Source organism: Lagopus leucura, unplaced genomic scaffold (genome assembly GCF_019238085.1).
Source record: "Lagopus leucura isolate 7727_CA_CO unplaced genomic scaffold, USGS_WTPT01 Super-Scaffold_739, whole genome shotgun sequence".
In the NCBI taxonomy this organism is placed as follows: Eukaryota; Metazoa; Chordata; class Aves; order Galliformes; family Phasianidae; genus Lagopus; species Lagopus leucura.
The window spans coordinates 5,391,733-5,419,489 of NW_024962255.1; the positions used below are offsets into that span (position 1 = coordinate 5,391,733).

Below are 27,757 nucleotides of genomic sequence, written 5' to 3' on the forward strand. Positions count from 1 at the left end.
TAGGCAGTAGAACTCATTTTCAACCATCAAAACCCCCACCATGTTTAAAAGGATTTTCGTATCTTTGCGATATACCGCCATCATGTGGCCGTTTCTAGGAGCAACGTTAGGTCGCTTGGTCCAAAAAAACACCCAAACCACTGGTGCAAAATTTCAACTAATCAGTGTTTTCATTATGTCCTGTGATGCAAATATAAGAAAACCCACAGTCTGCATCCCAGCCATGGTAAGCTCAATCAGTGAATACGTTCTGTCAGCTACAGCCATCATCATGACAGAAAATTTACTCTTGCAAGATACTAACGTAAGAGCAGCAAATCTGGCTCTGTAAATTACTGGTATTACGTGCAAAAAAAAAAGGTTTGAAACCAGATAAAAAATATTCTACAAATCTAACACGTGAAATTATCACTTCAAAGAAAAAAAGTTTTTTACAATATACTGGTTAACTGTTTTTGTAATGCTCAGACATGAAACCCTTATACACATCGTAAAAAGCTATCTCTAAAGCAAAATTCTTCCTGGTCAAAACATACCTTTACGTAGACAAAATGATTCAAAATTGACCTTACTTTTTCTTCCTTGCAAACTGAAACTGAACTGTCTGCAGTTTAGTAGCTGGCACATTTCTGCAACGCGAAAAACATGCTGAGATTTTAGACAACTGTCTACTCAAAGCCAAGTATCCCCTGGATTGTTTTTCATTTACTTGAACCATAAAACATCATAAACCTAGGTTGTATAGAAACACCTGCATAATTTTGTAACCAACAGCAGAGAAGCATATTAGCTTAAATTTCATGATTTGGACACTACTACACACACACACACATACACACACACACACAAAGAGCCAACAAAAGAACCCCTCATCCATTTTTCTTTCCCTTTTTCAGTTGGCTTGACCCACTGAGATAAATTTATATAGATAAAATCAGCAGGTAGTCAACTCGTACATGTTCAAAGAGTTACTCAACTCTGATTTGCTTTTGGTTTCACTGTAAGCAGAGTAAAAAAAAAAAAAAACAAAAAAAAAACCAGACCAAAGAAGCTCTGGTTTTATCATTGTGCTCAACTTAAGACCAAGAAGCAGAGGACTATAAAGCATCAAGTAATTCATGATTCCACTGAGCAATCAAAGTTGCCATTCACGACTTATTCAAGGGCTGCAGAAAAAAACACAAGTATTATGATTTCCAAGTCATTACATTTTAAGACAAAGCCTCATAGTAACAAAACACATCACTAATGTGTACTAAAATAAGGTTATTTACTTAAAAATGATACATTGGACATAATCTGTGTACAGAACAAGCAATTCATGGTAAACTCAATAAGGCACCTTTTAAAGCAGATGCTGTACAAAATACATTAGTGTGTTACATTTTTAAAGGATTATTCTACACTTCTGGCATATAACACACAAGAGTGTGACCGTTTTCCTTGTTCCACTCTTTCTTTTTTTTATTTACATCTTCTCTAAGTTAGCTACAACGTTATTTATTCATCTTGTATACAATATAATACATTTTATTTTGGGCATGGCATGTCAGAGCACAAATGTCAGTACATGGTGTGGGTGTTTGCAACTGCAATCAAAGGTAAAATATGCAACAATTACATTGGATTTGTTCTCAAGTTAGAAGTAATGCGTGCTCCACTTCTGCTACACCAAACAAAGCTAACACACCAGGGCTCCATAAAGCACTGCACCATACAACATTGCCAGCTGTTTTCAGACATCACTCCCTGTTCAGAACAAAGACTGTGGGCACTAGATAAAAACCTATTGATTTCAGAGGCACCGTCAAAAAGAAAGATGAAGTAGTGTATCATCCTAATAGTTGATGGAAGATATGCTTAACTTCCCTTTTAATAGGTCTTCTAAAGCCAAAGACGACTTTTTAACTACGTTGGCTTCTCCAACGTTTCAGGTTGTTGAAACACAAGCTATGGGGATAGAGTAGACAAAATGTATGCAAATGCTTCATTTTAAAAACACATTCAAATGGTCATTCAGATCAAGATCTAAAATTTCATTTGAAACCACTACGGAGGTAACAAAATATTCATTTTATATCTCATTCGATACTTGAAGACAGACTCACCAAGAAAATAATCAGGAAAAAGTGATGCATTTTGGGAAGTGTCCTTTCCCTGAGCAAAACTCAGGAAAAAACTACATTTTGAGCAGAACTCAGAATACAAGCCTACATTTTACAATAGGAGCATCATATTTCCTGTGAAATTTGCAAGTAATTTGGACAATAGTAATTATATAGGTTACTCAAATTATTTACCAAATTACTGAAATCACAGGGAATAGGTTAAATTAAAAAAAATAATAATTAAGAAATTCAAAGGCACAGTTTTCACGCTCCCAACATGCACTCATGCACTTCACACTTCTGATTTTTATTGATGTTTATGTGCATACATAAATCATATTTGTCAGACTTGGGGGACTTGTTTTAGATGACAAATCCTTACAATTTTGACCCAAAAAGGATTATTATCCCATGTGAACAGACAAACCCAATTATCTATTCTATCCCTTAAAGGCTTCTGAATTCTACAGTATTGCATAAAGCAAAACCTTAGCCTAAGAGTCTGTTTCATTATATAATAACTAATGGGCTGGCTTGGAGCTGAGAGCTTTCTGAAAGGTGGCTAAAATATCAGTATCGACATACTTGAGCTCCAGCGATTTACTTCACACGGAAGGTAGATGCGTGCTGAAGTGCTTCATGCAAACAGCTCCTTTAGGAACTGGCTTTTTTAGAATATCAGAGAATCAAGGATTACTTAAGATCCAGCAGCTCCTCTTGATGACTAGGGAAAACGACACATGCAGCATACGTTTCAGTATGAATCTGGAAAATGAAGTGCTGAAAAATCCAGGTTAATCTTCAGGATCAAGGATTTTTGTCTCCCAAATATTGAAGATCTTTGCAGCAGTTTATTCTCGTCTTTGTCTAAGTGAATGCATAAATCAGTTCAGGTCTATAAGATTTCTACCAAAGATCATCATCTTATTACTTTGTTAATCCTATACAATAGAGGAGAAAACAGGCAGATAATTAGAAACTACAGAAATTCACTTTCTTGTTTTGCTTATACTGTCATCGACGGCTTCTTGAAGCTTGAGAGAAATTGATTTTTACAAAACTTACAGCTTACAATGCTGTAACAGCTTCTGAAAGTAGTAACAAAAGTATTTCTAAAATGGACTGGGTTAATTTAACTAAATCTCCATAGTCTGAAAGTTTAAGCTAGCAGGATACCTAGATAAACATTTCTCCTTACTGATAAAAATCCTAGAGGCAAAGCCAAAAAAAAAAAAAAGTTTTCTTTTTTTCTGTTTTTGGCTCATACCCAATGTTTTTCTGCTACCTGTGCAAAAATGATGTGCAAAGACATGGTTAATAATTTCAAACGCATCATACAGTTCTTGGCAGTGGACGGAGAAACCTTCTTTTAAAAAGCCCTTTTCCATGAGCACTGTGGCACTATATTGTATCTTTTGCCATATTCAAATAAATTAAAATCATAGCTGACACATCTGTGAACTTTTCAGCCAGAGTACATATTAATACTTAAAGGCATTACTGAACAAAAGTAATGACTTTATTGTTAAAAAAAAGAAATGTCCCTCAAAATAGCTAGTTATCTATAAAATTTGTAGCACTATTAAATAAAGTCTGTACATCACAATAGAAAATAAAAATACTGCTATCTTTTTGCCTGACCATTTACATTATGCAAACTACAGAATTAAAATGAAAAGATAACATGTTAGGAGGTTGTAGTTGTTCACAAATCACATTAGTTCTGCATTACACTTTTTCACCAGTTGTATTTAAGGGAAATTTAAACATGTATCAAAACAATCTCCATGTACACACCTTCAGACAACAGATAATCTGCATAAATTAACCTGATGTTTTAACATTTTCTTCAATTTTAATATTATTCCTAACTTTTTTCTTCAAATCTCAACTATGGCATATATGTGTGTGTGCGTGAATGTATCTAATTATACACATGTACATAGGACTAATTATTTTTTTTAATAAAGCACAAAACACACTGTATAAATAACTTCCCTTTTTAAAGTTATCTAGAACAAGATTTACAGTACAAAGTTATAGGCACTTAAATTATCAAATAGGTTCAATGGTTGCAAATACTGTGTTTTCATTCTTCCGACAACTCATGGACTTGAAGGTTCAACTTTATGGTACTGTTTCCTGACTTAGAAGTTTCAAAGGAGCCATAATTAAATAATTCTGCCTTACTGCAACCTCACAGAGGGGTTCTGGTTTTTAACCAACTCATCTGGATGGGAGGAGAAAAGGAGGCAACTACAGTTTCTTGTGCACGCCAACCAGTTGGCACAACAGGACCAAATATTGCAACTCTACTTATCCCTTTTATCTTCATAAAATATCTTTCTATGTCATTCCTCCCAAACACAGCTGACTAGAACTTGAAAAACCCAATGATTTACCTTTTCTCAATTCTGTAATTTTGCAATTGTCCACTAAGTGGCCCACAGACATAACCTCCTGCATTTACACCAGAGCAACACAGCTCCAAGTCTTCAGCACGTTGTGAATCTTATCTTCAATAGTTTACATATTCTGTTTTCCAGGTCCTAACCTTTATTGTATTCTCTAATCTCCTACTTTTGTGTCTTTAAATTAGACTGGTTCTCAAGTCTGCCAAAACTTACCTTCTGTCTAGTTTTGTCAAACATTGAGAAAGCATGCTTCTACAGCTGATTAATTCCCTCCTGTATGGAAAAAAGTTAGGAGAAGGACTGGCACCTACCAGTGAGTTCCAATAAGGAAGGAAAGTAAAACACAACAAAGGTCTTTTTGTTAAGATGTGAAGTACCCTACAGTAAAAACACTAGTTGCATGTGGCACTGTGAAAAATGTACCAAATTTCATCAAATTATGGAGCCCACCCTACTGTAAGTGAGATGGCTAAGGCAATCTGTGCCTCTAAGAACATTGTTTTAAGCACTATACAGACCAGGCAGGCGTTCCTTAATTTATAAATGGTTCACATTTTAGCAGTTCTCCTTGTGATCAAAACAAGAATAGAAATAAAACTGTGACTTTTCAAGGATCACTTAATGGCAAGGATTCAATTCTGTAGCAGATCTCCGATTGTGAAGTCACAAAATAGAGCCCTGACGATAAAACTTTGTTCATTTAAATTCCAAATGGCAGCAAAATAATTCTGGCACACACAAATGCATAAGGAACCGTTAAACTGAGTAACATCACAAACAGATTCATAACCTACAGGCTGTTTCACAAAAACTTGGTATGGATTGGCTAAGTTTTATCAGGTAGAAGGCAAATAAAAAGCTTATATTCTCCATCTCTGTTGAATCCATAATAGCTTGTTAGGCTTTCACAGAAAGCACTGTAATCGAAACATTCAATTCAGTACCCAGAGTTTTACTGGAGACTCACAAAGTATGACTGAAGTCTCAATGCAGCTAATACCAAAACAAAATGCATATTTTATCAAGGCTGTCCATATACATAGCACGTAGTGTAGAGAGTCTCTCAGTATCACAGTCTATGAAGTACTGAAAGATTTGATTAGCAGCCTGTAGAAGCGTGGTGAGAAAATACACTGAATCTCAGTTATTTCCTCTTTCCACATAGGTCTCACCCAGGTTTGAGTGAAAAGTTCTAGGAGTCCAGCTTTGCTGTCCAATGTCAGTTTACTTTGTCAAATCTTTACATCTTGTGATTCCACCATCTTGGCAAGTGTCTTCTTGATCCTCAAGGCCGTGAGTCTTGAAGCAGGATTGTGAGCCCAGCATTCAGACATTAATTTTAATATTGCTCTTAAACACTGTTAAATAAGAAACAAAGGACAAGTATTGTAACAACAGACAGATCTGAGGTGTAAAATTTCAGTTATTTGTCATGCTAAAAGTAGAACACTCTTAAGCCCAAACTACTTACACATTTTCAGCAAAACTGCTGATGGAGATCTTTCTCCTAAGCTCCACTGCCTAGTACTACAATTGTTGAAACTAACTGAAGCATTTCTTAAGTTTCACGGATTTTTTTGCCACAATTTGTTGCTATAACTCAAGAATGTCAGTACATAAATGATAGTAATAAGCAGAAAAAAATCCACACATACAACAGAGAAAATGTAGATAACTTTCTCACAGGAAACAAGTTAAGTGACAGAAATTCCTCCTGCCCTCAAAAATACTGAGGAGAAAAGTGGGAATTCCTAAAAGAAATTTAAGATTTGGGGGAAAAAAGGGCATGGCATATGTAGCCTTTTATATGAAATTGTGAAGCCTTATTTACTGCATTCAAGCCGTGACCCTTTAAAAACACATTTTTGTTTATTATTTCAGTTACATCACAGTATAAACGTTATACCTTTTGAAATCAGAAACAAGTAGTAAATACACCTGTCATAATAATCACTTCACAAGTAAAGATCCTGTTAATAACCTTCCAGGGTAAAAAAAAAAAAAAAAAAAAAAAAAAGCTGAACTCTGAATATGTACATACAACCAAATTGCTTCATATTCAATAAAATACTTAATATCACAAACCAGTAGGCAATACATACTAAAACTAGTAAAACCAGTAAGGAAAACAAAAACAAAAACAATTGATTGGCTTTCGCTTCAATTAAAACTCCCAAATGCCATCAGCTAAATATAAGATATCATTTGGAGCAGCACTCGTATGTTTGGATGCTATTTCAGGGTGTCTTATTCCCAGATTACTCAAAAGTTAACATCAAAATATAGAATTTTGAGTTTATTTCAAACAGATTTTTATCCTACCATTGCTGTGAAGTTTAAAATATCAGCATGTCTGATGGCAGTCAGTGCCTTAATGTTCAAAACTAAAATACCCTTCTTTAATGATGAACAAATGGAATTAATTCTTCCTTCAGCATACTCACTTCATCACTATTCCATCTGTTAGATACTACTGGGCGCAGACGTTTGACACACACCACTTCTCTCATGTCTTCATAAGATGGATCATTTGGCACCATGTCATAGTATGGCAACTGATACTCTTCAACAATACCTGGAGATAGATGTGAAAGATTAAACACCATTTAAGAAAAAACAACAGCAACAAACAAATCCATGTCTCTACTCCCTGATTTCCTTAACCCGGAGCAAAACCAAACAGCTTTATGCCAAATCAAACCCAACACACTATTATACAGCAACAAAAAGCCCAAAACTTCATAACAGCAATCTTTTACAAGTAGAACTCCAGTAGTTATGAATATTAAGTTTAAAAAGTCATGCTAGTTCCTTTCAGTCCCTTTGATTTTAATACCTACTGTAGAATTTGGCATCCTCTATTCCAATCTCAGCTACAAAGAAACACGGAGAAAGCAAAAGTTGGAAGAACAGAAAAAATGCCACAATGTCACAAAGGAACAGTGAAGAGGAAAGAAAGGAGAAGTCACAAGAATATCTAAAACACTGAATAAGAAATGCTATAAATTATATCAGAATACCCCAGCAATTACATTTTAAAAGTTGCAGTGCATCTGTATCCCACTACCTCTCCAAGACTCGACACTATGCTTTTTGAGAAAGGAGAAGAAAACCCCTAAGCTTCTTAATTTTAACAATCAAAAAGGTTCAGGGTCAGTGGTTTTCAGCTTATATGCTGGACAGATAGTTAGTACTGCTTTAAAAGAAGGCAAGTCTGTTGATAATAGGCTTGTTCAATTATTTCCTTTCATTATTTTCAAGAAAAGTATATAAGGTTAAGGAGAAAAAAGGTCCTTGTAGATCTTATACAGAATATATAGAAGTTTACCTCCTGTGACACAGCGTCGAGCCATTTCCCAAATTATCAGCCCAAAACTGTATATGTCAGCCATGATGTATGGCTGAAAATGGTTTTTATTCAGGCTTTCATCTAGGACCTCTGGAGCCATGTAACGTTTTGTTCCCACTCTAGTATTCAAGGGAACGTCAACTTCATTTGTGTCACTGCAGGAAAACATTAACAAGTCAGTAAACTGCTGACTGTCACAAAACACGGTATGAAACTGCACGTGTAAGGATGCAATCACTACACCCCAAAACGCCCATTTATTTTCCAATTATTTTCTTTCATCTATTTCCTTCCCAATTTTACACTTGGACTATACTGTACCACTGAAAAACATAACATGGCAAAACAAACCTGTATGGAAGTTAGTCATTAACTGCATTGGTAACAAACAAAATTAAAAACCACTACAGAGATGCATATACTTGGCAGCAACTCAAATGAAAACTACTCATAAAGGCTTACATGCTTTCTTGCATGCTCTAGTGTAGTACTTATCTCAGGTTTCACTGAGCTTGTAAAATTAAAGGAAGAAGTATTTTCAATGTTACTACTACAGTATTATTTTCATCATTTAGTTTCAACTCCTTTCACACTGTTCATATTTTCCGTGGGGTAATTTATAACAAAACTGGAGCAGTTAGCATGAAAGGTCAGTTTTGAGTAACAAATTAGTTTTCTTCCTTTCCTCTAAAAAAATATTGTGACTTTCCACAAATAAGGGTTGTTGTGTTTTTTTCCACTTCATTCACTTCTTAACCTGTTTTCACCTTGATGCTTACCAGCATTCCAAGGATTAATCACATTTTAATCTCAAAACAAACCAACAAAAAAATCCCCGAAAAAATGCAACCAAACAACTCAGTCTCCCTTCTTAAACTGGTGCATTGAAAGAACCCAATTTTTTTCCTGTTACAGAAGATTTGTTTATCTACCTGTTAAACTTGACTGCGAGACCCAAGTCAGCAATACAGCATGTCCCATTCTTCTTTATCAAAATGTTTTTACTTTTCAGGTCCCTGTGTGCAATAGCAGGCTTGCCTTGTGTCCCATAGATTTCCGTGTGTAGATGGCACAGACCACATGCAGCAGAGTATGCCAGTTTGAGGAGAGCCCTGTTGTCTAGTGTAGTGCACTTCAGAAAATCATATAGTGATCCATTTTCATGATAATCTGTAATCAAGTAAAGCTGTGTCCAGGATCCAGTGCCTTTAATATCTGCAGCTATAAAACCTATCAAACACATAAAAACAAACTTTTGATTGTTTGCATGTAAGTTCTTCATGCAACACATTAAGAATTCTTAAAGCTTTCTTGCCTTAGACTGCATCAGAATATCTTTTCCCCCTTTGAACACTGGTAACACAAGAGTTCAGATTTCTCCTGTATGAGGTCCCCACTCCAGACTTTCAGCACAGAGATGGCAGACGTTTCCAACCAAAAGTATAAAGAATTACTATTTTTATAGTATTCTATTAGTATACATTAAGAGGCAGCCACCAGATAATTTCACACAGGAAGCAACATGCTCCTTAACCCATTCAGTAAGAGCTCCTCCTTCTTCACTCTAACATAAGCTCAAACAAACACCGTGCTGTTTCCTTACCAAGGATGTTTTCGTGACGCATTAAAACAGTCTGGTAAATCTCTGTTTCTCGAAACCAACTGGCTTCTTCTGTGGTAAAAAACACTTTGACTGCAACTTTTTCACCCCTCCATTTGCCCATCCACACTTCACCATATCGTCCCTTTCCAACTTGCCTCACCATCTGGATTTGTTTGGCAATAGTGCGCTGAACCTGAAGAAAATGAACAAAAAAGAAGGGGTGAGGGAGAAGAGTAAATTCCAGCAATGAACCAAAGGCACCTAGGGCAAGAAGCTTGTCAAACCTAGTTACTTTGGATTTTCATCTCATTGGAAAATTAGTTCTATATTATTTTCCATAATTCTCATTTTAAACTTGTTGTTTTCTCTAGGGAAGAAATCAGAACAATTTCTTATTTAAGTAAGATGCGTTCTATTTGATTCTAGATTATGAATCATACACTTATCACTTACCAATTCTCATACAAGTATTAACTATGATGTTGAATAAAAAAACGCAAACAACTATTAACCAATAAAAAGCAAATCAACTTATCAGATAGTAGACAGAGAAAAAAAGGGAATTCATTCAGTTGCATACGTGTGTTATCCATTCAATGTGTTTCCATCTTCTCCCTCTATTTTGCTGATAGCAACAGATTTCCTAACAAATAACCTGCTAACCTGCTTTTACACTTCAAGTATGAGCTTCCATACTTCAGTTTTTCTTTCATCTTCCACAGTAATTGCAAAATTAAAAATAATTAATGGATAAGCTAGGCATTAAGCACTAAGCCAAATTTCATAGTAAATGGACACAGGTTCACTGTTGGAAATCTTGGGTTTACAATTTACCAGTAATGGTAGTCCTGAGCCACTGCCAGAACTCTGCGACTGGTCAATGAGGTCTTTTAATGACTCCCCAGCTGGAATAAATGCTTCATCTTGTTCCAGGTCACGATTATAACAGTGTCTCTTTGCCATTGACTTACAATAATGCCTGCAAAAAGTAAGAGTAGAAGAAAAGTTGAGCTTCAAAACACTTCTTCAGACTATGTAGTAAGCTAGGAAAAAAGCTATACAAGTAGTACAAGTTTTCTTAAGAAAAGCAGATTTCACTGCACAATTTTATCCAGAAATGCAGCTTACAGAGGTTTGCTCTTATTGTTTTTTTTTCTTTCAACACAAAAAACTTGTATTATGTACAGAGGCACAGCAATTTATTGCGTGTCAGGTGAAAAATCAGCATTTTAAAAATTCAGCTTGCAGCCAATGTTACCAGTATAAACCATCACTGCTTTTGGCTTAGAGGAAAAGACTGAAATTTGAACCATGGCAGATGGGGCAGACACATACATTGCTGCTGAACCTGTTAGAATGATGCTAACCTCCATCTAAGAGCTGGAGCAGACAAAAGCAGGCATTAAACTGCACTTGTATCAGCTACCATAGCTCAGGCAGTAAATTATTTAAAAATAGCAGAAAGTCAAAAAACTTGTTGCTTAAGGCTTGCAGAAATATTATGCAAAGGTAAGTCTGACAACAAATTTAATCAACAAAACGATCAAAGATTTAAATATACAATTGACATAATCCTCTTAACTGAATGCTATAATAAAGCTACACATGGCTTATAAAACTGTCAACAATCACTTGGTACCTAGAATAAAGAATCAAAATAATCTTAGTCCCAAGTTCTGAACATTTCATTTTTATATAGCAATGCAAACTACTCTATTTACACTCATTTGAGAAATGAAAAATGTTACCAATAAATGAAGTGCTTTCCTTACTTGTAACAAAAGCAGCTAAATAAGATGATCATGACAATTATGCAGACTGCCATAGAAATTAAGACTGCCATCCAGCGAATGCTGCCATCAAAAAGTCCATCTATTAAAAAAAAAAAAAAAAAATAATTTCCAAAGTAGTTCATTAATAAAATATGTGGAGCACATGCAGCTTATTCAGATTTTACCTTTTCATCTACTGAACGCTTTAGAATTGCATAGTGATGACATAAACAGTGTCCCAGAAAATGTGACAGCTCTAGAGATCTTGCAGACTATACAGCAAAAGTTCTCTTAGGACTTTCAAAGCACTGCATTTCATTTGCCATATTAAGGCTTTAAATATCCTGTGTACGCACATAAGCATGTGCAAGTGATGGAAACACAATAAAACTTCATTTCATAGCAATGAAACAGACCTACAGGATAATTACCTAGAATTTCCTGATGTCATCATTGTTATTTATAATACTGCTGATAAATTAAGCAGGTAATAAAGTTTCAGTACTGACAGATGACAAAACACAACGCTAATAATAAAAAAAATTTAGTGCATATCTTTTGCACATTATGGCATCAGAATCAACTCACTCATTATAAAAATGTAACCACAGTAACATTGTTGGATTTTTTTTTTTTTTTAATCTTTTTTTTTGTTAGGGTTTTGGTCTATCATTATAGAATCCAGACATGAGAACAAACTGTATTTCTTCAAATACAGCTACTGACTGAAATTTAATCATTCAAAACACTCGTGGAATTGAATGAGTAAGAGATATAGTACCTTGGGTGTCATAGGTTCTCAACAGAAGTCAATTTTGTAGTAGGACTTGTTTACTTATAAAATAAGCAGATTAATACACTCAGGGACCCTTACGTAAATTCTGAACTGACAAAACTGTCAAAAGATTAATTGCTGGCAAATTATTACAAAGAGCCTACTTGAGAACTTCCCATTGCTACTGAGCATTTCAGGAATCTACACTGCTACCCTAATGGAAACACTTACTAGAGATGACAACACATAATAGGAATTCATTTAAATAGAAAAACAGTTAAGCAGAATCTAGGGTCCAACATTATACACAAGAGAATAAGGAATTTATTATATTATATATATATATAATATTTTAATAATTATATATTATATATTATTATATATAAGGAATTTTTAAGGTGTTCAGTATTCTTTGAAATTTATGTGCTTTTGCAGTCTTAAAAACGGAGGTAAAAGTAGCTGGTTCACAGAAAAAGAGGGAAGTGATCAATCTACAAGAGTATGAGATTCATTTATCCATTAACACAAAGTTAATTTATTTAAAAAAAAAACAAACCACAGGCAGAGCAATTGCAGTCCAGATACTGACTATTTTAGGTGTAAAAAACAGACCATCAAAGCTATGAGGAAATGCCATATTATTGTCATTAATCACCATCAGGTTAGATAAACACAAATGCTTATGCGAAAAATCCCCAACGATAGGACGAGGGCCAACGGGTGCAAGCTGGAACATTGGAGTTTACACATAAATGTGAAAAAAATACTTCTTCACAGTAACAGAACACAGGAACAGGCTGCCCAGAGAGGGGTCTCCTTATCTGGAGACACTGAAAAACTGCATGGACATGCTCCTATGTGACCTAATGTAGGTGTTCCTGCTCCAGCAGGGGGATGGGACTAAATGATCTTCCATGATCCCTTCCAATTCCTGACATTCTGTGATTCTGTGAATGGAACAGTTTGAGAACTGTGCGTCAGGTGAAAAATCTCCATTTTAAAACTTCAGCTTGCAGCCAATGTTACCATTGTAAACCACCACTGCTTTTGGTTTAGAGGAAACAGTTTGAATGATAAGGTTACTGAAAATTTGAAAAAAATTGTATTCATGAGCCTGCAATGTGCCTTTGCCACAAAGAAGTCTACCTGTGTCCTCATCTGCTTTAGGCAGAGCATTGCCAATAAGCCAAGGGAGGTGACCATTGTTCTCTGTCCAGCACTGGACACATTTTGAGAACAGTTCTGGGCTCCATGCTCACAGGAGAGACACCATGGACATCACAGAGAAAGTCCAGCAAAGGGCTACAAAGATGCTGAAGGGACTGATGCACCTCTCCTGTGAAAATAGGCTGGGGGAATTGGGACTGCTCAGTCTAAAGAAGAGAAGGGTTGTTGGAATCTTAATGTAAATAAACAGATCAGAAGATCACATGCAGATCAAGATATAAGTGAATAAGCTAAGAGTAAAAATATCGTGACTGTGGAGAAACAAACTTAGCTTTGAAATGCCAGAAAACTAGAAATAAAGAGTGAAGAATAATAAAGAGCTTCAAATCAAAATGACTTTAGGAAAAAAAAAAAACACCACACTACTGCAATATTGTTATTACGTTTTCTCCTTGTGTTGATCAAGAAGCAGAGAACACACACAATAGCAGCAGCAATGTGAACGCTTAGGAGCTGTTTACCTGTACTATCGAGCGGTGGTAATGTTGGCTGTAAATCCTGATTGCAGAAGTCAGTCCGACAGCACTCAATCGTCCGACGTAATTGTGCTTTTGGTGAGTCCTGTTGAAGGAAAATTGGAACATTCAGATTCTGAAGTGACCAGCTAGGACAAGCACTGGATACTTGGATACTGGATACTACTGATACAACTCAGCAGAAACAAAAGTTTAGGTCATCTTAATTTAAAAACACAAACAAACAAACAAAAAAATCCCAGTAGAAAACAGTTCAACTCCATCATTTAATGCATGAGACCTTTACAGTGGTAGAAAAGTACCATCTAATTTCTTTGGGTGCAAATGTTAAACAAGTGTATTGCTTCTTTTTCACATTACAGCACAAAAATAAATACATGCAATTTAGCTGGCTATTTCATATACTGTAGAATTTTTAAGGTTAGCCAACAGCAGTTAATATATATTAAATAAATATTACTCTTATGACAGAAAAGCCAACTGCTTTAGAAATTTCAACTGCATTCACTATAGAAGCACTATTTGCTTCGAGAACACTTTCAGAACAATATATAAAAGATGGAATAGCATGTAACCTAACCTGAAGGTAAGACACTACTACAAACAGAAGAACAATTTCAGCAGGTCATCGTGATACCTCAGGTCTGATTTGCAGTAATGTTAAACTTTCACCTCTGTTACTGGAGTCAAGAGTGCTTACAAGAAAGATATTCTGAGTATTCAAAACAGAGATAGCATTTTGGCAAAAATAAAATAAATAAAAAAAATTAAAAAGCGCAATACAGCTGGTGATTATCTCTATCAGCTTTGTTTAACATAAGGAATGTGACAAAGGAAAAAGGCAGTTCCTCAGCTAATGCTATATCCCCTTCTTCTAAACAAATCCCTGCTCTATTAGCTGCATTTTCAGTTCCTATTTCTGTAACAGATAAGGAGTTCTATAGGCTTTGCTCTATTTAAACACAGCAGTTCAAATTGAAAGCAAGTTATATGCAACTAATTATAAATAACCTCTCTGATAAGGAAAAAAGCTATGTATCTAACAGAATATAGACATTTGCTAAATTGTGTTCATCTAACTTTAAGGGAACTCTTGTAACCTGTGGACATAGATGCTTAAGGTTAGTACTCTCCAGTCAAATGAACTGAAGAAAACAAGAAGTTACAAATTCAGACAATCAAGAAATCCCAAACTATAACAAGCTCCCTGGATCAATTAGTTTTACTAAAGAATTGCTTCTTCAACTAAAGAAACAGCTGATAGAAGTAAAAGGTTGTTGTCCTCTGTTCATTTTGTCACCAAATTGGAACTACTTGCAGGGAGCTCTAAAAAGCCTGGATTTTACTCTAATCTTTGCTCAAAAACCCATAAAGAATCCCAATCTCCTCAGTGGAACAGCAACATGTAAAGCATTACGACTGCAGTCAAATTACAGAGATTTAAGTTACTTATGCAGTTTTCCTAAATAAACTCCATGGATATTTCCAATTTTAACAGTGTCTCCTTTTTACCTTGCATTGGAAGTCTGAACCTTCATACTTCATGCAGCCAGAAGCAAGTGTTGGTTCCCCATGTTCATCTTCCTCAATGATAGCAAAGCAATGCCCATTAGTTCTGGAATAAACAAATTAGATGTGTTTTACCAACCTGTTTGCTGTCTGATATGCAGCATTAGACGACTATGAATTAATCAAGCATTGCAGTTTCTAAAACAAAAATAACTGTCTGTAGTAGTGGCTACCACACAGTTTGAGATCACCATTCCTTCTCCCCTCTCCCAGTATTTTCAAATAAAAGACTGCAGGGATATTTCCTCTCAAATTTCTGCCTTTACACTCCAATTTTCCCCAACTATTTATTTATTTTTAAACCAATCACACAGACAGTTGTTCAGAAACAACTGAGGAACGTGGATTGTGCAGAGATGAGACCAAGCAAGCTCACTGGTTTACAAATTTATATGTTTAAAAAAAAACCCAAACAACAAAACCCCCAAATTCCTATGTCTCTTCTGTGAAGCTCCTTCAATGAAAGACACTACCAAAGAGTAAACAACATACAAACAGCATCCAAAATGTAACTCTGAGCAGAACACTCACAACCAGTTTCTGAATAGGAGTGTTTAAATTAAGGTAAAGAAATGAACAGTGTTATTTCAGAATAATTGTTTTATTCCCATTAGTCACTTCAGATGGAAAAAAAAATAATAATGAAGGCCTACATTGACTTTATACAGTAGAGGGCGATAAAAAGCAAAAGAAAAGCAGTAAGGGAATTTAGAGATAAAAAAATCTGAGTGATCTATGAACATTTTCTAGCTGGAGAACTATGTTTCTAAAATACTATGTGAATTTATGTTTCAGAATGCATTATCAAGATTTGATCCATAAAAGCTACATTATATGCCAAGCAACAGCTTTAGAGGCTCTTAATATTGTAAATAGTCAAATTTCATTAGAAAGCACAATACTTGCTATGATCTATCTTTAGATCAGTTCTTAAGGACGAGTTTCCACGTTTCTTTAAAGATGGAAAGGTGAATGAAAAAACAGAGAACAAAGAGTCAGGAACAATCAAAGAAATGAAAGTAAAAACATCAAACATCCTAAGGGGGCATACAATCAATGATCCTTGTAAGATACCTGTGCCTTATCCAAGTTAAAGCTACCCAGCTGCTCCTATGTTCAAAAACTTTTTTAAAGCCTGTCTTTCCCTCACCCATCTCTATACCTTAAAATATAACATGAAAAATACTCAGTAAATGCACATGTAACACAAACTCTTTTTTTTTTTTTTTTTTTTTAAACTGAAAAAATATTTGACAGTAACAGGCAATATAATCAAAACAGAAGGTTTAGATTTTCATTATTTAATGTTTACCCAGTTCTAAAATGCTACAGGTCACTTAAAAACTCTGTTTTTCCAAGCAGTTGCTGGGGCAAAATGACTCGTTGCAAATGGTTCTAGTAAAAGCAGCATTGTTTATTTACAGACGACTGTGGATTTTAGCTCTCAGCTTTTCACAGCACCACTGAATTACAACCAAATCACCTGACAGAGCCTGATTCAGCACAGTAGAGATACTTCACGCTCTCATGAGCAAAAAGCCTCCTCAAAGAGCCTGTTTTGTCCTGTGTACAATACTTACATGCATGTGTTATTAATAGCATCATCTGGACAATGTCCTGAGCAGTAGCACTTAAGAAATGGTAAGGTGTCTTCTGGAGCAAGTGTTACCCCATTTCCTTGTTTCTTTTGGTCAGGATTTGTCTTCATTCCTGTGCCATGGAGCATGCTGTCTAGATTTTGTCCTAGACATTTAAACAATAAAAATAAAAGAATATGTATTTTCTGCAACTCTGAGAACTGGTTAGGAATTTCAGAGAAAAATCTGCTACAACAGAAAGCTTTTATTATCATGTAACTGCATTATACAAGATATTAGAACCTGAGAATGACACAACTTCGAGTTAAACATTCTATTCTAGAAACATCTAGCTTATATTTTGTTTCTGAGCAGCAAATCACAATCTTAGCCACAATCAATATAAACAGGATATTTTTCCTTTTTGAGGTGGGGCAGAAAAGTAGTAATGCAAGGCTGGTAAGAATTTTCTGCAGAAAGCCTTTCTCATTCCTGTGCTCAGAAAGCCAAGAGGCTGGCTGCTGGGTAACCACAACAGCATAATTTTATGCATGACCAAACACACTTAATATGCAATTTTGTAATTCTCTGAACTGAAGTCATTTTTTATGGACTCACGGTCTCACAGAAGAGCATTAATAACTCCAGAATCTCTTGGGTTTTTTTGATCTCTGCATGCATTAGTACTTCAAAACAGAGCTAAGGTAAATCTTGTTTGCAAATTAGATTTCCATAAATGACATGAACATTTTCACAAATGAGCTTTCAGAGAACAAAAATAGGGCTAAATAATGTTCCCAAGTAGCCTTCAGTTGCTTGGCATTAGTAGACTTGAGCATCATTTACTCTACTTTGTATTATGAAAGTGCATTTCTGAATGTAGGAATTCATAAGAAAAACATCATCTGTCTTCTGAGGAAGAACATCCAGAAAAAAAAAACTGGAACTACCTCATTTGGAATATGCTTTGTGACCACTATGAGACATGATCTTCATCCGTTTCCTTCAGCTCTACTGCATGTAACATCACCATGAAAAAAACTTTTTCCAAGAGTTGCCCCAACACTATTCTTGGTATTTTAAGTCCTCAAAGCGTAAGCCAAACAAAATCAGAAGAACTGTGAACAGACTCACCTGCACTGACCAAATTTACAGCCAATCTGTGTGAGATGCTTACTGTGTAATAGAAAAGAGCAGCCAATTCATACTGATGGAAGCTTTTAAAAAATCAGTTACAACCCAGCAAGTGCAAGTACCTCAGTACCTCTCAAAAAGGTCTGTCACAATGAACACTTTCAACGTATCGTGGAATAAAACATTTTGGAGGAAGCTCATGGTTTCATAACAGATTCTTGGGGCTTCTTGGTGAACTCCTAGACCACTAACTGTAGAGAAATGAAGACGTTACTCTAATGTTGCACTGTGGCTGAGAGATGTGCAAAGAAGACTGGTAAAACGTGAAGCTATCACTTTCTGCACGACTCTGTTCTAACATCCATTGTCAAAATGCGTGAATAGTAGTGTTCTAAATATCTAAATATGTTCTAAATATAGTAGGGAGCGCAGCCCCAACTCAGCTATTTCACTGTAAGTGAATCTTCTTCAGATACAATTAAGAGTACCTCCCTATTCTACCTAAAAACTCAGATCACTTAGCCATGTTTTATTTGAAACAGTTTTCAACAGTACTTCAGCAACATCCATGCACACCACCTTTACTTGCGCAACAGGTATTTCAGATTTAATCAAAAGGAATTCTGCACTTCTCAAGTGCCCACTCATCCACATCTGTCCTTTCTCTCTTTCTATAGTTTTCAGCCCAGCAAAAACTGTAAGTTCATTTTAATACCGTGCTGCAGATGTTACACAACACTGTTCTCACTTCTGAGAAATCCTGACCTGCTCAGAGAAACGATAATTCTACTTACTATTTACTTGAAGGAAAAGCCACTGCATAAACACAAATATTATTTTTCCTTCTTATTTTGTCCAACTACCAAGATATATTTCCCTAATTTAGGAACTAAATAGTTAATATTGTAAAACCCCTTATATCTTCAGGGAAATTCCACATGTTCGAAGTCTGAACACTTTACGACCTACATCTCACAGACACTCATCCATCTTCCTACTCTGCACATTAAAGGCATTTTTTCAGTTTGTTAGAAGATATCAAGCCCATTAATGTAGGGCTGCTCCCAGCTCTTATGAGAATAAACAAAATATGAAACTGCAATTTGTAATAGGTTCAGGCTAACATAACCATATAGTTCCCCAGAACTTTTTGACAGAAATATCTATAAATTATCGAAGGACAGTTTTCATTTTCCCTGCCAGTGTAAAGGTGCCATCTAAATTTTAAGCCCTGTCTGGCATTTTTCAAGCAGTATTATTTTTCCTAAACTAACGCTGCAGGAAGACTAGTGTCTACCAGTCTTTCATAAATACAAAATAATAAAAATAAAATACATTTTTCCTCTTAATTCTTTAGGGATGATTTATATAGCAAGATTTGTGAAAAGCGGGAAACGTCATTCCTATTTACAAGAAAGGGAGGAAGGGAACTACAGGCCGATGAGCCTCACTTCTGTGCCTAGAAAGATCATAGAGCAGATCCTCCTGAAAGGCATGTCAAGGCACACGAAAGATGAGCAGGTGATCCAAAACAGCCAGCATGGCTTCACCAAGGGAACGCTGTTCCTGACCAATCTAGTGGCTTTGTATGATGGAGTGACGGCAACAGAAGGTAACTGATGTCATCTACCTGGATTTCTGCATAGCCTTTGACATGGTCACCCCACAACATCCTTATCTCTGAACTGAAGGGAAATAGATTTGAAGGGTGGACTATTCAGTAGATAAGGAACTGGCTGGAAGGTCACAGCCAGAACCAAATGTCAGTGCTGGTGAGCTCAAACATTCTCACACAACCACAGAGAAGCTGATGAAACTTCAAGCCAACAGTTTAGCATTTCCTCCATACCATTGCCTCATATGTTCTGTGTTTACTTCAACCAAAATTATGCCTGTGATTTCATAATCAACTATCCTCCACAAATCAAGCTGTAATGCTAGAACTAGTTACTGAATTCAGAGAATCATAGAACAGTTTGGGTTGGAAGGGACATTTAAGATCATCTAGTTCCAACTCCCCTGCTATAGGCAGGGACATCACCCTCTAGATCATGTTGCTCAAAGTCACATCCAGCCTGGCTTTGAATGCTTCCAGGGAGGTGGCATTCACAACCTCACTGGTCAACCTGTTCCACTTTCACAGTAAACAATTTCTTCCTAATATCTAGTCTCAATCTACCCTCTTCCACTTTATAATCATTTCCCCTCACCCTCGACTCACCCTGTCGCTACCTCCCCTTATAAAAAGTCCTTCCCCATCTTTCCTGTAGGCCCCCTTCAAGTACTGGAAGACTGCTGTATGGTCTCCTTGGAGCCTTCCTTCTCCAGGCCGAAGAGCCACAGCTGTCTCAGCCTGTCCTTGTACAGGAGGTGCTCCAACACTCCGATAATCTTCATGGCCCTCCTCTGGACCTGTTCCAACAACTCCATACCCTTTCTGTGCTGGAGGCTCCAGAACTGGACACAGTATCCAGGCCTCACTAGAGCAAAGTAAAAGGGGCAAAATCACCTCCCTCCACCTGCTGGTCACACTTCTCTTGATGCAACCCAAGATACGGTTTGCCTTCTAGCTGCAAGTGCACACTGCTGGCTTGTGTTCAATCTTTCATCAATTGACACTCCCAAATCTTTCTCCTCAGGGCTGCTCTCTGCCCTGACCCTTGGTCTTGTTGAATATGATGAGGTTGGCATGGACCCACCTCTCAAGTCTGTCCAGGTCCCTTTGGATAGCACCTCTTCCCTCTAGTGTGTCAACTGCACCACTCACTTGGTGTCACCTGAAAACTTGCTGAGGGTGCACTCAATCCCATTGTCCATGCTGCCTACAAAGATGTTAAATAGCATTGCTCCCAACACCACCAATCTTCACTTGGACATCAAGCCACTGACCACAACTCTCTGAGTGCAACCATCCAGCCAATTCCTTATCCAGAGAGTGGTCCATCCATCACATCCATTTTCCTCCATTTTGGTGACCAGAACGCCATGCAAACCAGTATCCAATGCTTTGCACAAGTCCAGGTAGTCCACTCAAGTTGTTCAGAAGTTTTCTAATGAATTCATAATAGTATCACTTTCCTCTAGTTTATACTGACATTATACATGAAAACACTTTCATTCCAAAATAAATTATCCTTAAAAGGGATTTTTCCTAACAGAACTATAGTACTCTAAATACCTCTTATGTTAAATAGGTCTTCCTTAGAAAAAAGGAGATATTACAGCCAAGGCCTGTCACCATTCTACTGATGAGAAGTTTCCAAGATGTACTGTATACAAACCTTGGTGTAATGGGCACAGATTGAACAAAATAACAGCACTTTCCATTAAAAACACAGTAACACAGAAAATTAGTGTTATGGGTACAAATAAAGTATCTTCAATACTTCTATGAGCTCTGCATTCTGGTATTTTTAATCTTTAAGTTTCTATAGAGCTGCCTTTTTTTTTTTTTTTTTTTTAAATAAATGTGTCAAGAGTGTGATCTCTGAAGGCCAGGCATGTTATAGGCAGCTCCACCTAGCAGAACTGGTTCCTTAAAAAACAAACAATGACAACAAAACAAAAACAACAACAAAAATCAGAAGTTCCCAGACTGCTTGTTTAAAACCCTTCACTGCCACCCTCTGGCTGCCCCAGGAGGTATGCCACATAGTTTAACTGCATTACAGCTTACATTAAGAGTACTTTTGAAAAACAAAGTTAATCTCAAATTTAGCATAAGTAAGATACAGATATATATACTCTCTTCATAATCCATTGAAGTAACTTAATCAGAAGAAATATTTACCAATAATTTAACAAGTTTTAATTGACAATAATTTAACAAGTTTGCTGCCAATGTTTTAAAGATATATGGAACCATGAGTTGGGAAGAACACAGGTAAACAGAAATATGACGTTCCTAAGCAATAAATCAGACCCTGAAAAATCAAGTTCCTTCTGCAGATTTTAGAACATACAGATTTTTTCAGGTTAGTTACTGAACTTAAACACAAAACATGAAATTCATAAAGCGCATTAAAGTTCAATAAACTATTTTCAACACAATAATTTTCAATCTTAGAATGGCTTAGGTTGGAAAGGATCATAAAGATCACACAGTTCCAAGCCCCCTGCCATGGGCAACTGTCACCTACCAGATCAGGCTGCCCAGGGCCCCCCATCCAGCTTGGCTTTGAATACCTCCAGAGACAAGGTGTCCACAATTCCTGTGGGAAATCTGTTCCAGTACTTCACCATCCTCGGAATAAGAAAAATTCTGCCTAACAGCTAACCTAAATCTCCCCTCTTTTAGTTTAAAGCCATACCCCCTTTTCTTATCACTATCAGACCACATTGAAAGTCAGCCCCCCTCCTGCTTATAAGCCCCTTTCAAGCACTAGAAGGCTGCAGTGAGGTCTCCCCAGATACTTCTCCAAGCTAACTGAGCCCAAATTCCTCAATCTTTCTTCACAAAAGAGGTGCTCCAGCCCAGTGAGCATCTTTGTGGCCCTCCTCTGGACCTCCTCAAACAGCTCCATGTTTTTCCTTCACGGGGGACCCTAGGCTTGGACACGATACTTCTGATGGGGCTTCACAAGGGCAGAGCAGAGGGGGACAACCCCCTCCCTCTCCCTACTAGCCACTCTTTTAATGCAGTCCAGGATGCAGTTGGCCTTTCTGGGTTGCAAGCACACACTGCTGGATCACGTTCAGCCTTTTGTCTACCAGGATCCCCAAGTTCCTCTGTGCAGGGCTGCTCTTGATAAGTTCTTCTCCTATCCTGTGCCCATCCGAGACTGCCCTGACCCAAATGCAACACCTTGCACTTGGTCTTGTTAAACCTCATTAGATTTTCACATCCCCACTTACTGAGCTTGCCCAGGTCCCTCTGGATGGCATCCCTTCATTCTATTGTGTCAGCTGCACTGCTCAGCTTGGTGTCATCAGCAAACTTGCTTAGGGTGCACTTGATACAACCATTCTAGCTAGTTGATAAAGATATTAAAGAGCACCACTCCCAAGACTGACCCCCTAGGGAACACCAGTCACAACCAGTCTCCACCTGGACATAGATCTCTTGACCATACAAATAACAGGAAGCATGATACTGAAAACAAACATGAACAGATTTATTTTCTGTTCACTAATTGACAGTACCAACTTTAAGTCTTAATACTGAAGAAGGTTTTAAAATTTAAGTTTCAATAAAATTTTCTTCATATATATTGAATGCAATTTTTTTGTTAACTAATTTAGATGATCTACTATACTGGTGTTCCGCAGTGTGCCTGAGGAACATACAAAAACGTGATGAATTAGGTGTCTAATATTACATTATAATTATATCCAAGTTTAAAATTTAGGAGAACATTTTTAAGTATACTTGAAGCTACTTAAACAGCCCATTGCATACTTTGATTAGTTCTGCTCATTATGGTACTGTATAAAACAAGGAATGCTACTCTGAAGTAAAACTGGTTCTGTGAACTGAAAACCCGCACTAGCAGTAAGACAAATACTCATTTACTACAGTGCTTAATTGTAGTTGAAGGTGATGAATTCTTGCCTAAGATAAGCAAAAGTAGCTGGTTGTCTATGTAAAGCAGTAGTGAATGGAGACTAAGTTACATCTATGATGATATTGTAAAGGTCTTCCACAATGAGAAAAGAAATACAGAAATGGTTTGTGCCTCAAATAAAGGCTATTAAATTTAATCCTCTGCTATTCACATCCATTTCTGATCATTTCTCAACCAGGGCAGTGTTCCATAAGCTAAAAAGAAGATGCAATCCTCTTTCCTAAGATAATACTTGTAACTATCAGCTTATTTGTTCCACATTGCCCTAAACCAGATTCCCCCAAGAATCCAACAAGTGTATAGATGACTGGGTCTTTGTTTTGTTTTTGTTTTTTTTCCTTCTGTTTTTACCCCCTCTTCCCCAATACATTTCATGTGTTTGAAGACAAGCCTTTAGGCAATTTGCATCAAAGAAGCAACATTTCAGGTAGCTCAATTTTCTCAGGGCTTTCAGAACTTTCCCTGTATTGATATGAAAGTCAAGAGATATTCTTAAGAGTAATTCCTTCTTCAGAGGCAGATTTTTTTTTCAGAATACAGAGTATTTCAAATTAATTAAGTGAAATTTATTATTATAATATAGTAGAAAATATTCATTCAAGCATTGTTATCAGAAAGAATGTAGTTGAATTTTAAGTCACTTTGAGATCTCTACATTTATCTTATTTCCATTTGTAACTAGGGAGATATGAAAGAGAAACAAATTTGTTTTTCCAGTTAGTATTGCTTTTGAGTAAAATGCTAGTGGAACAAGCTCTACTACAAATTACTATATCTGAGAATAATCCAGAGTGGAACAGATCTTTCTGTTCCATTGATGTGTCCCTGACACCACTTGGTCAAAGGTGGTCCAACTTGTAAGTTAGACTTGGTTGCTCAAAGTCTTCCAATCAAGGTTTGGACAGCCCTAAGGACAGGTAAGGCACAGCTTCTTAGGCAGCCTGTTCTATGCTTGACTGCAGTCATCACAAATTTTATTTTTCCTGATTTCTCTCCAAAGTTTCCTTTACTGAGATTGCTAGCAGGAATAGATTTAATTATCTTAGAGCTATTTGTAAATAGAAGTGAATCTGTACTCTAAACTTCAACTACATGCAACCTAAGCTATTTCTGTCTAAACAGATTCAATTAATTCTTGTTAATTAAAAAATTGCACATTCACAATAGGATGTGGGACCAGTATTAAGGATTTCCCTCTCCCGGGTTAACTAAGATGTGAGAATCCTACATTTATGATTGTTTTATTGCCTACAACCTTGAAATATTCACTACAATTGCAAAGCTTCAAATCAAGCCCCTTGCTCCTCCTCGGACCCAAAGTGCGTGCATGCACAAGAACTTCAGCCTTAAATACTTTTGACGAAGTTTTGCACGTATCCAGAGAGAGGACTTGTGTTCCACAAAACTTTAGCTGTGAACAAGTGAGCAGAACGATACTGCAATAAGCTGACAGATGATCTGCCCTGCACTGCCCTGCGTTCCTCATTATTTTAAGACATATTGTAGCTGACCAGCTCCTCCACAGTCAATTCAAAGAAAATACTTTTGTGTCACAGCCTTGCCAGGCTGCCCCTTGCCACACCAAAGCTGCAATCAGCACAGATAGCATAATATATTTCCACTGTTCATTTGAAATATCATTTATATGTATTGCTTAGGAAAGCCTGGTTACCTGTGTAAGCATTTCTCCCCATGCAGGTTAGAAGCTAGGGCAGTTCCCAGATAAAAATTATTAAAATAGCTTCACTGATAACATTGTAACTAACAAGAATGGGATTCTTATCCACCCATCAGAACAACATACAGCCAACTTACTTTCTTCCCCCCTAACTAGTTGTAGCCTTGACAGTTATTATAATATTAAAATTTATAATCTTAAAAGTTATAAGCTTCAACTCTGTATCAAGTTACAACAAGAAGACAGGCACACTGGTTTTCTTTTTAATTTAACCTAATTCAAGAGAGGAATAGAAGTCCTAGTGATAACCGTATCTCCAGAGCTTATTGGTAATTCATGACCAGACAGACAATAGACTCACAAATACTTCACTAACCAAAAAACCAGGCTATTATGAACGCCATGTACCCTCAGCACATCCAATTGAGTGAGCAGAAATGGTTTGTTCAGTTAATGCTGAACTGTCTCGGCTGTTGTGTTAAAAAAAAAAATATGGAGAATTCCACACTGCAGTTTCTACAGTGGGTCAAATTTGAAGGGTTCAGACATGTAGGAAACTGAAATCCAAGAGGTCACAACACAGAATTTCTTCAGTTTTACTGCTCATATAAGTTTCTCTACAGTGTATCTGTGCTGGCATCTGCTCTATTCAAGCATTTGCAGTTCTATACTCCATAATCTAACCGCCACGTGACCACTATCATCTTCCATTTTTTTTTTCTTTTAGTAGGTGTTTGACACGTCAGGCAGACATACCAACCTGCCTGAAAAAGAATGGTCCTCGGTGTTTGGTGAGCATAGAGCTCACCAAAATATACACAACAAAACAACAGCAAACAGAATGCATACTCAGTTACAGATGAAATACAAGGTTTTTTCCAGCTAGTATACAATTACCTTGAACATGGAGAATGATAAGCAGATAGGCTCCAAGCAATCGCTCACAAACTCTCAGTCGAGTCATTGTTCACTTTTAATCCTTCCTGTGCAAGGCAAGTGGCCCTTCTGCTTGACGAACGTTGAGCTCAGCCTGTTTGGTGAAGCCTAATACAAAACTGCAAGGATGATTTTGTAACTTTTCCAACTTCGTTTCCTGAAAGATACAGTAAAATAGTGTTCAGTTACTACTTGCATTTCTGAAACAAAGAAAGAAGACTTCAACATTCTCCATCACACTGAAGATAACTAGGTTGCTGCAAAATAAAATTAAGGCAGTGGATGTTTATTAAGATCAGTAACTAAAAATATTAGTAATAGTTAGGATTTTCTAAAATAACTAAGAACCAGACCCACAGCAGTTCTAATGGCTGAAACAAAATTATGATGTTTGTTAACTCACCAGTTGCCATCATAATTTTTTGACTCACACAGCTATCACAGGCGCTATTTAACAGATTAACATGTAAAATTAGATTGAATAAAAAGTTACTTTTCCAGACCGCAGTGGTCAAATACCATTCCTTTATTAAGTGCAGTAGTTGATTGTGTTCTGCTGAATGAACTTTTTACAGTGATTAAAAAAGGAAGCGTAATTAAGCCTGAAAAGAATCGAGAGCAGCTCGAACACCTAAACATTGCAGAGAAACAAAGGCGATTCTGTAGGAGGAAGATGAGAACCCCGAATCTGCCTTTGTGCGGCCTCTTGTTTCGGCGGGCCTGACCCCCTGACCCCTGTCAGCCCGGCGCTGCTCATGAATGCAGACCCTCGCATTTGTGCTGCAATTACTGCTGGTGGCCGCTTCCACCAGAAATAACTCAATCTGTCTGCCGTAAGACCCGAGAACTTTTCATTTTAATTAGTGCTTCAGAGGCATTCACCATGGAGGGAAATTAGCGGCAGAGCCGGGAGGTGTCTGTCACTTCAATTGCGGCGGGAAGGGGCATGCAGCCTCCGACCCGTGCCCTACTTTTCACACATCTCTGACTTCTCTCTAATGAAGCAACAAAGCACTTTGGTGCAGGCGGCAGCAAGGCCCTGAGCTGTGGGCTCAGAGCAGCCTCAATGTGGTGCAGGCTGTCGGGGAAGGCAGGCAGCATCGTCCTCATGCTGCACGAATGGCAGCGTGCCTTACTAACGGCCCCAGTGCTCTGAGCTCCAACAGCCGCTGTCTCTAGAAACGCAACAGCTTACAACCCGTGTGCATCTCCTTTCTTTAATACCTCAATTTTCACCACGCATAAGTACGCGCATCAAAGTACATGTAACAAAATGACACAAAGAACATATCCTTTTTCCCAACTCCCAATTATTATATCACTGTAACCCCGGAATGCTTATCACCATTTAAAAGAATATCTCAAAAACGGAAACTAAAACCCTGCTGGACCGCAACTCCCTTCTGTCCTGAAACGTATGCAGAACGCCTTCACATAATTGCTAGCATTACCTTGCTGCCGCTGCCAGCGTTTCAGTCCAACCCAGCTGGCTCAAGGCACTGGCAGACAGGCACTACGAAACTTGCTGTACCCACAATGACAACACTTCATGGTGTGGCAGGGAAACTTAAGCTA

The 27,757-nt window shown here is 37.1% G+C and overlaps 1 protein-coding gene across 1 annotated transcript in view; it reads right to left on the reverse strand.

The window, feature by feature from the left end:
- Positions 1-1,251: 1,251 nt before the first annotated feature.
- The window catches only part of BMPR1A (bone morphogenetic protein receptor type 1A), a 79,711-nt gene continuing 53,205 nt past the window's right edge, over positions 1,252-27,757 (reverse strand). The window contains exons 3-13 of the mRNA XM_042862730.1: positions 26,144-26,339; positions 16,874-17,036; positions 15,237-15,339; positions 13,710-13,809; positions 11,247-11,346; positions 10,309-10,453; positions 9,475-9,667; positions 8,804-9,101; positions 7,851-8,026; positions 6,967-7,097; positions 1,252-5,880 (exon numbers count right to left, since the gene is read on the reverse strand). Of these exons, the coding sequence (XP_042718664.1) occupies positions 5,755-5,880; positions 6,967-7,097; positions 7,851-8,026; positions 8,804-9,101; positions 9,475-9,667; positions 10,309-10,453; positions 11,247-11,346; positions 13,710-13,809; positions 15,237-15,339; positions 16,874-17,036; positions 26,144-26,210 (1,602 nt within the window). The 5' untranslated portion in view covers positions 26,211-26,339 and the 3' untranslated portion in view covers positions 1,252-5,754. The remainder of the gene's footprint in view (positions 5,881-6,966; positions 7,098-7,850; positions 8,027-8,803; positions 9,102-9,474; positions 9,668-10,308; positions 10,454-11,246; positions 11,347-13,709; positions 13,810-15,236; positions 15,340-16,873; positions 17,037-26,143; positions 26,340-27,757) is intronic.